This window comes from Botryllus schlosseri, chromosome 5 (genome assembly GCF_051294905.1).
Source record: "Botryllus schlosseri isolate E-star chromosome 5, Bs_hap1, whole genome shotgun sequence".
Classification (NCBI taxonomy): domain Eukaryota; kingdom Metazoa; phylum Chordata; class Ascidiacea; order Stolidobranchia; family Styelidae; genus Botryllus; species Botryllus schlosseri.
Genome location: NC_137240.1, coordinates 10,652,414 through 10,661,249, shown reverse-complemented (window position 1 = coordinate 10,661,249; position 8,836 = coordinate 10,652,414). Strand labels below are relative to the sequence as shown.

The following is an 8,836-nucleotide window of genomic DNA, read 5'->3' as shown; positions in this document are numbered from 1 at the left end:
AAGTCACTCAACGGAAGTGAATAGACAAGTCTGAACCTGTCTATATTGCAGCATATTCGAGATAGATTGTGCAATAACCTCTAAATACGGAGAGTACTAAACTTGAGTGACCTGCTTATAAACACAAAGCTGCTCTACAGGGCTGAGCAATTAAATCACCTCGTATGCTATCTTGATGTAAGTCTATCAGCACTGAAAATCATTGAACACAACAATCATAATCACAGGAAGCTTTTATTTCCACGCACATAGCAATAAAACTAATACAATTGATATCGCATTCAGCGCGCTTCCGAGACAATTCAAAATTGCTTAGAATTGTTTGGCATCCATCTACGATTGCCGTATTGCGTATTGCTATTTGCAAAGGCTCCATTAGCATTGCCAACATTCCGGAAACTTGCATTGGCATTCGACATGCCACCATTCGAATACCCAGCAAAGTTACCATAGCCATTTGGAAATCCCGCTTTAGCGCGATCCATAGGCTGTATTTGACCATTCGGTGCAATGTAACGCGATGTTTCTTGTAAAATCCACCCCAGTGGTGAATTTTCTACGTCATCGACGACGTTAGACGGAGAATATAATATATATTCATCAGCGAGATTGATTTGCTGAAAGTATTCGATACCTTCTCGAGTGTAATACGCAACGAGCTTCCCATTATGAGTTAAACTGGCTTTGAATCTTTGTATTGCACCATTCGTTGGAAACACATGTACTTGTCGAGTATCGATCAGCTGATCGTCTGCAGTTTCGAAATTATCTCATGTTGTTGATGAAAATGATCAGCTTACGTTATTATAAGCACCAAAGCATGATTTAAATATTTTCAAATATTCCACTTTTTGAATATTATTACTTTGGTTCTAACTTTGAAACAACAATTATTAATAATGTTTTTTTCATTATTCATTGAAATCATTGTAGCTTATAACGGGTGAACTGAACATCTTTTTAATAATATTGTTGCTTTGTGAATATCTTATTGATTTTTAGGTAAATTATCGATTATCTTGTATAGTTGATGAATTAGTTTGTACAAAAGACGTTCACTGTTATAATCTACACGATTTCAATGATTATTAAAAATAATTTTAATATTAAATCTAACAAAGTAATAATATAAAAAATTGGCTAATATTGTGAATATCTTATCATTGTGAAATTAGCAATTATCTCGTGTTGTTGATGAAAATGATCATCTTACGTTGTATTAGGATTTATTTTACAAAACTGTAGTGTAAAGGTCTTTAGTACTTTGGAAAAAGTAGTTTCTATCTACTTTACTAAATTTGATGTAAAGTGTTCGACGATTTAAAAAATTGGTATTTATTTTACAAAATTCCCAGTATAAAAGTTTTTTACAAAATCGACTTGAGTAAGTACTGTCACTAGGCAAACCCTAACAGAGTGTACTCTGATAAATGTAGTAGTAGTAATCGATTATCGCGAAATAAATAGATAACATACAATATGTGCGTTGCTACGATGTCTCATAAATACTTTCATTTAATGTATACAAGTAGGTTATTTATACGTTAAGTCAAGAATGAAAAATTAACGCTGTCTCCATAGAAAGATATGTAAATATACTAGAACGGTTACATCTGGACGCCTGCAAGTAAGAACGTAAGCTGATCATTTTCATCAACAACATGAGATAATTGCTAATTTCACAATGATAAGATATTCACAATATAAGCCAATTTCTATATTATTACTGAATATCTTATCATTGTGAGGTTTATTCAACTCTCATTAATTCAGGATTCTAGAACTACTGAAGTCTCATGGAATTATAAAATACCGTGCTTTGCAAACAATGTAAAAATAATAGAAGCGAAGTTAGGTTGGTTCCCTGGGGACATCTATGCCTTTGTCAGGAATGTTCATCCATCGATTAGGTAATTGAATACGCGCGCTTATCAATGCCTCTTGAAAAGCTAGTGGACGGGAAGTGAATACCCTAGACAAGTCCGAACCTGTATGTGTATATATTGCAGCATATTAAAGATAGCTTGTGCAATAGCCCTAAATACAACAAAATGCGGAGAGCTGATATCGCAATAGGTGCGCGGTATTCGACAATAACAAAACGCAATTGTTCGAACTTAGTGGATCCCATACCACATTGTTAGCTCTAAATACTTAACCGTTGAAAAATCTATTCCCCAATGAGTTAGACAGCAATGCGTTAGTCGTAGCGATTCAATCGTGTGCTCTATAATAACAAAAACACAAATGACTTAGTGGATATCACTTCTAGCTCTAAATACCAGTCGCATAGCTGAGGCTAAATGCCGTAAATAACTACTGAGTTGGCCGAGTGGTGATTTACTCGCTCGGAAATCGTCACTTCTTGCACTTTACTAAAAATTTGCTGCTACTAAAATGTTAAAATGTACTTTTTTCAATGGCCTTGAGGACCAGCGTCAGTTTCATCTATATCCTATCATGCATTTTCACACAGCAGAATGACTTATCGCATCGTAAAATAGCAAAAATACATCGAGAATCTGCAGACTTTCACTGCGAAATATTTGAGTTTTACGAATTATCCTTCATAGTGAGCTTACATATTGGATATCATCCAAACCCTCTCGATATCGAAATAATTGAATATTTGGAGTACTCAAGTATAGGTTTCGCCTGCTTGGGCTATACTTAATCAAGCGATTATCTGTTTAGACTAGAGTTTTCAGTTATCAGACAAATAATACCTTCAATACTTACTTTTTTTAGTCACTCGGAAATCAACACATCATGTACTTTGGAAGAAATTTACTGGTAATAGAATGTTGAAATGTACTTTTCCATTGGATATTATTCAAAACCTAATGAAATTTCGCGTCGAGCGAGCAAAATCAATATTATGCTCAAATTATATCAAATATTGGACTTATTTCCAACTCGCAGTACAACTCATTAGGGTCTTATTCTAATACCTGCATAATTGTTTCATGTCGAGTATAAGGCTATTTAAATCATCACTAAAACGCCGCTGGCGTGCTTGTCGGTATCTGAGATTATGCACGCTTGTGCCTATCACAGAATCGCAGAGTTTTCGGTGAACTTTGGCCTCGGTTGGACTATAGATTACTAACCTACGGATAGATACGCAAGTCCCGTCGTTACGCTCCGACAAGCAGTTACACTTGTTGCTGATCAATCCAAAAGAAGCATAATTGGTGAAGTTATAGCTTGCGTCCTGAGGGCTGAAATGTAATGAAACTGGTCTTAATCGAGAGCTACTGCCTCACTGATTCCGAAAATACAAATTCAAATCGTGCCGGGGATATGGAACCACCTCAAAACATCCCTCAAAATCTGAAAATCGGCATAGTTCCAACAATGGCACCACCGCACCAGCATGAACATAACAATGGCCAATTTCGTCAAGCGATTGTTCAGAGCAATGCCGATTTTCAGACTTTGAGGGATGGTATGACATGGTTCCATTTCCCTGACAAGATTTTAATTTGTATTCTCAGAATCAGTGCGACAGTAGCTCTCGATTAAGACCAGTTTCAATAAATTTCACCTCTCAGGTCGCAAGCTATAACTCCACCAATTATGCTTCTTTTGGATTGATCAGCAACAAGTGTAACTGCTTGCCGGAGCGTAACGACGGGACTTGCGTATCTATCCGTAGGTTAGTAATATATAGTTTTACCACCCCTGCTCTAAACCGTAACCATAACAACTTGAGTAAGTACTGTCACTAGGCAAACCCTAGCAGAGTTATGCTCAAATTATATCAAATATTGCATGGAATATGGCAAATAAACACGCCAAGTATTATCAAGTGAAGGAAAACAAACGCCTAATTCCCTCTAGATACATATTTATTCGGAAAATATCCCATTACAGGGTGAGTACAGTTGATTTCTCAAGGTCTTCCTATCTTCCCCACTTAAGCGCGGTAAGACTAGTTTGACTTCGCGGCATTCAGGATTATATCTCACGAAGCTCTGAATGGAATTCACGTATTCCACGTCGACTATCGTTCTGTTGCTATCACTGAGGTCGATTGCCTTTAGCTGTTCATTGAATAATAGGCGATTTAGATCAATTTAAAAAATACAGAAACGAACTGCATCGCTACATCGGGATCTACTATTGAGCAGAAAGATCTTACTGTGGCGCATCGCTTTCCCGTCTCTTCGCTCAGATTCCTGATTTGCATGGAAAGCATCTTGCAATTACTCAGATTAAATTCTTCCACACGGGAATTGCACAGGACTTTAGTTAGTGTTTTGTAGCAGGATGAAATGCCAGGATTTCTACTTAAATCCAGCGAGTGCAGCTAAAACATGGTGTAATGTTCAAATATTTTACGAGACTACAAATGACTCGACACCTGTAATAGATTAGTCATAATATTATTTATCAACAGTTGAGCAATTTTCGCGATGTCTGCTCCTAATAGCAAAACTGATGCAACACCGAAGACAATAATGAAGCTCGAAAGGTTATTGAAGAAACCATCTAAACTAGATTTAAAATGAATGAACGATTGAAAAACCTCTTGCTTAGAAGCAGTGATAGTATTTATTTTCAGACGTGATCAGAAACACTTTATTGATGATAAAAGTTCTATCGATCGATGAAATGTCATGCTTGAGTATGACTGAAACTCACATAAGCATTAGACTGTGATTGATTATTTCAGTTACAAACATAGCGGATCTAGTTCAAATGATCACCTCATGAATTCCGAGACCTTTATTTAATGAGATTAGTGAGTCTTCGTCCAATTCGCAAGCTGAAAGTCGAACGTTTTTCGTGTTATGCTTTCTTACAAAGCATCCAACTTCTTTCAAACCTGTCGGTTCCATATCCGTATTATAACTCAGATCAAGGTTTTCGACCTACAATTACAGTAATTTATTTCAAAATGACACACAAAACTATAGAAACGAGTGAGTACCTCGATAGAAGCAAAACTTTCAAAAGCGCGCATTTCCTCTGGTGTAAGGTCACACCCCTTCATGATAAGAGTAACCGCTTTGTCTTTACAAAGTAAGGCAGGAAGCGCGGTCATACACTCTTCATCCAGCTGATTGTAGCTGATGTCAAGATATTGGAGCTGAACAAATATAGGAAACTGTCAATTTACGATCAGCATTGATCAGATATAAAACATTTCAAACTGATAACAGAAAAAAATGTTGATTAGCCACTCACGTCATAATATACGCGAAATGTGCTAAGAGTAAACTAGAATTTTCTTTATCCATCCATCTCTGTACAATCGCTCATACAGAATGTGATCATTAACGACTATACCCAGCAATAATCGCACATACCTTACTGTTTTTGAGCTGTAGAGCAACGAAATCTTTTGACTGCAAGTGCGAGTTCACAAGTGACAAATAGGTTAGATCGTTCGAAATAATAGTCGCGAGTTGCGTAAAGTTAATGTTTTCCCCGTAGCTGAGATTGAGGTTTCGTAATTTCACCTATGGGAACGAGGTATTAGGAAATCTCACTTCGAGAGGTTCTATACTAGATTAGCGCCTAGCTTTTCCCATCATCATCAATACCTGATGCCGCCTGATAAGTTGATCCAAAATGATTAGAAAATCTTCGGATCCATCACTTTCTGCCAGATTGAGCTCCGTCGAACCACACTCCTTCATCAACTCGCATATTACTGGGAGGAGGTTTTCAATGTTGTCGTGTGCTGTAACGCTGAGTTTTCTTATTTCGACCTGAACGAGCGCAAAACTTCACACATAAAATGCTAAATGAGCTATGAACAGTTTAACACTGATCAACTTTAGCTATAGCCTATCTAATAAGGCTATTGAGACTGATTCCTATACAAGTAGCAATTGAGCATTGTTCGCTACGTTACCTTCAATTCTCGCCTTAACACATTAGTAATAGGGAACAACGCGATTACGATAAAAGTTTTTTTAAAGTCGTATCTGAATACTTATATTGAACGTGAATTTATAATGATCAGTGACTACGAGTGAATGTGTGAAGGCGTTTACCACAAATTCAAATCCACGAATTTTATCCAGTAGAATCTTTACGAGGTTTTCATTGAGATCGCATTGGCGAAATTCTAACTCATACACGCGACATTGCTGAATAAGACCATTCGCGATATTATGTATATCCAATTCAGTCGTAGTTTGGTGATAGAGCCCATAAGGAATATTCACGTCATCATGATCCGTAAGTACTAATTGATGGTACATCCTCTTTTCAGCTTAAGGATGTAAACTATAAAATGTTGTATGCCGCCCTGATGAGTTTAATTATAATATACTTATAATGTTACAGTGATTTTTCAATAACGAAACTCTTTTACAGCATGAGCAGAATAATTTCATAATAAACATAAAATACATGCTGTCGATGATTTGTACTAATTTTCATTCAACCAAAATACATAACAAACGGACGGCAATGATGGTGGTACATAAAGTATGCATGCACACTTGCACAGTATCAGATAGGAATGATCGATACGGCCGTGAAGGTCAATTAGTCTGATCACACACGCATCAAACAGGTACACTTTGACTCCATATAGTCTGGCTGTAAAAATGTTAGTTATAAAGGAAAAGAAAAAGAAAAAATAAACGATGGTAGCAATTGATCAATGAAGCAATGACTAGTCGAGATAGGGCAACGGCGGTAATATGACAAGAGGTAATTGAGTAGGTCTTTTTCCAATCTATTATATGGCAATTCACGGATATGTTGGGGTAATGCATTCCCGATGATAGGTCCTGAATAATCGATAGAATGATCAACCACACATCTCATTGATTTCAATCAATCAATAAATTCAAAAATTTGTTTATCGCCTCCATGCTTTCAGCTTGAAATTTACAATAAATACGATTTAATCCTTGTATAGGTGGATAAATACACATTACACGGTTATTGTATAGATTCCGGAGTCTGGACCGCCGGGTACTTCGTTTTCCTACATCCGGCCCGCCGACTGGTGAAATTGCCGGTCCCTGTGTTATATCAATGTAATATATGCGAATGAGGTCAGGTCAGTAGGAAGAAAGACCACTGTGATGCTAATAGCACATTGGCAGAAATATGATGACCGGGTGAATCATTGTGAATGTACCTGTAAATCACGCGATTTTTCCGTATGTAAAATTTAGAATTAACTGGGATATGGGTTGCCAGATCACAAAATTCTTCAAAAAAAGCGGTTGCCAGGTATAGGCACTAATTGGTGGTTACAGATAGATACACTTTACCAGTATTGATATTATAACGGAATTTCAAAAATTATTTTCACTACCCTGCGGCGTCAAAGGCGTAACTACATATTGCTACAAGTTGAGAGGAGTAACCCAACATTACCCCTAAAAGTATTTCAGACTTCGGAACACAAGAGGGGACCCACCAGAATCCGATGAAATGGGTCATTTTTCAGGAAATTGACATATCAGTATTGATATTATAACGGAATTACAAACCTAATTTTCACTACCCTGCGGCGTCAAAGGCGTAACTACATTATGCTACAAGTTGAGAGGAGTATCCCAACATTACCCCTAAAAGTATTTCAGCCTTCGGAACACAATAGGGGACCCACCAGAATCCAATAAAATGGATCATTTTTCAATAAATAGACATACCAGTATTGATATTATAACGGAATTCCAAAAATCATTTTCACTACCCTGCGGCGTCAAAGGCGTAACTACATATTGCTACAAGTTGAGAGGACTATCCCAACATTTCCCCTAAAAGTATTTCAGACTTCGGAAGACAATAGGGGACCCACCAGAATCCAATGAAATGGGTCATTTTTCAGGAAATAGACATGCCAGTATTGATATTATAACGGAATTACAAACCTAATTTTCACTACCCTGCGGCGTCAAAGGCGTAACTACATTATGCTACAAGTTGAGAGGAGTAACCCAACATTACCCCTAAAAGTATTTGAGACTTCGGAACACAATAGGGCACCCACCAGAATCCAATGAAAATGACCATTTTTTCAGGAAATTGACATATCAGTATTGATACTATAACGGAATTCCAAAAATCATTTTCACTACCCTGCGGCGTCAAAGGCGTAACTACATTATGCTACAAGTTGAGAGGAGTAACCCAACATTACCACTAAAAGTATTTGAGACTTCGGAACACAATAGGGGACCCACCAGAATCTAATGAATATGACCATTTTTCAGGAAATTGACATATCAGTATTGATACTATAACGGAATTCCAAAAATCATTTTCACTACCCTGCGGCGTCAAAGGCGTAACTACATATTGCTACAAGACAAGAGGAGTATCTCAACATTACCCCCAAAAATATTTAAGCCTTCGGAACACAATAGGGGACCCACCAGAATCCAATGAAATGGGTCATTTTTCAGGAAATGGACATGCCAGTATTGATATTATAACGGAATTACAAACCTAATTTTCATTACCCTGCGGCGTCAAAGGCGTAACTACATTATGCTACAAGTTGAGAGGAGTATCCCAACATTACCCCTAAAAGTATTTCAGCCTTCGGAACACAATAGGGGACCCACCAGCATCCAATGAAAATGGATCATTTTCAGGAAATAGACATGCTCGTACTGATATTATAACGGAAGTTAGAAACATCATATTCACCCCCTTCCCCTGTGGCCTCACAGGCAGAACTACACTGTGCTACAGGTCGAAATGCCCATCCCAATCATAAACCTTTCCGAAAAAAAAACACGAATAATGTCGCGCCATGTCATGTTCGTTGATGTTCGACTAAAGTAAAATATTCACGTTAGATCGTAAATGCGAATGCGAACCAGGGTTATATAGAGTTCGGTCGCAAACA

General features: G+C 37.3%; 1 protein-coding gene across 4 annotated transcripts; it reads right to left on the bottom strand.

Annotated features, from left to right (window-relative positions):
• Positions 1–218: 218 nt before the first annotated feature.
• On the bottom strand, positions 219–6,338 carry LOC145438981 (uncharacterized). Of its 4 annotated transcripts, none has more exons than XM_080316390.1 (6): positions 5,553–6,338; positions 5,316–5,468; positions 4,937–5,095; positions 4,832–4,877; positions 4,713–4,771; positions 219–4,046 (listed from the first exon to the last, which is right to left on the bottom strand). In XM_080316390.1, the coding sequence occupies exons 1-6, from the start codon at positions 5,646–5,648 to the stop codon at positions 3,852–3,854; spliced, it is 708 nt and encodes a 235-aa protein (XP_080172516.1). In that variant the 5' UTR covers positions 5,649–6,338; the 3' UTR covers positions 219–3,851. The 4 variants fall into 4 exon arrangements, with proteins under 4 accessions (XP_080172516.1, XP_080172514.1, XP_080172515.1 ...); XM_080316389.1 differs by having other exon boundaries at positions 3,834–4,312; XM_080316388.1 differs by having other exon boundaries at positions 4,713–4,877.
• Positions 6,339–8,836: the final 2,498 nt, after the last annotated feature.

Excerpts from the sequence above, each read along its gene's own strand:
- LOC145438981 (XM_080316387.1), bottom strand. The coding sequence starts at position 5,648 with ATGAAGGAGTGTGGTTCGACGGAGCTCAATCTGGCAGAAAGTGATGGA. Across the intron at positions 5,469-5,552 it reads AACTTATCAGGCGGCATCAG|GTGAAATTACGAAACCTCAA; the intron begins GTATTGATGATG and ends TCGTTCCCATAG. Across the intron at positions 4,878-4,936 it reads AAAGTTTTGCTTCTATCGAG|GTCGAAAACCTTGATCTGAG; the intron begins GTACTCACTCGT and ends CTGTAATTGTAG.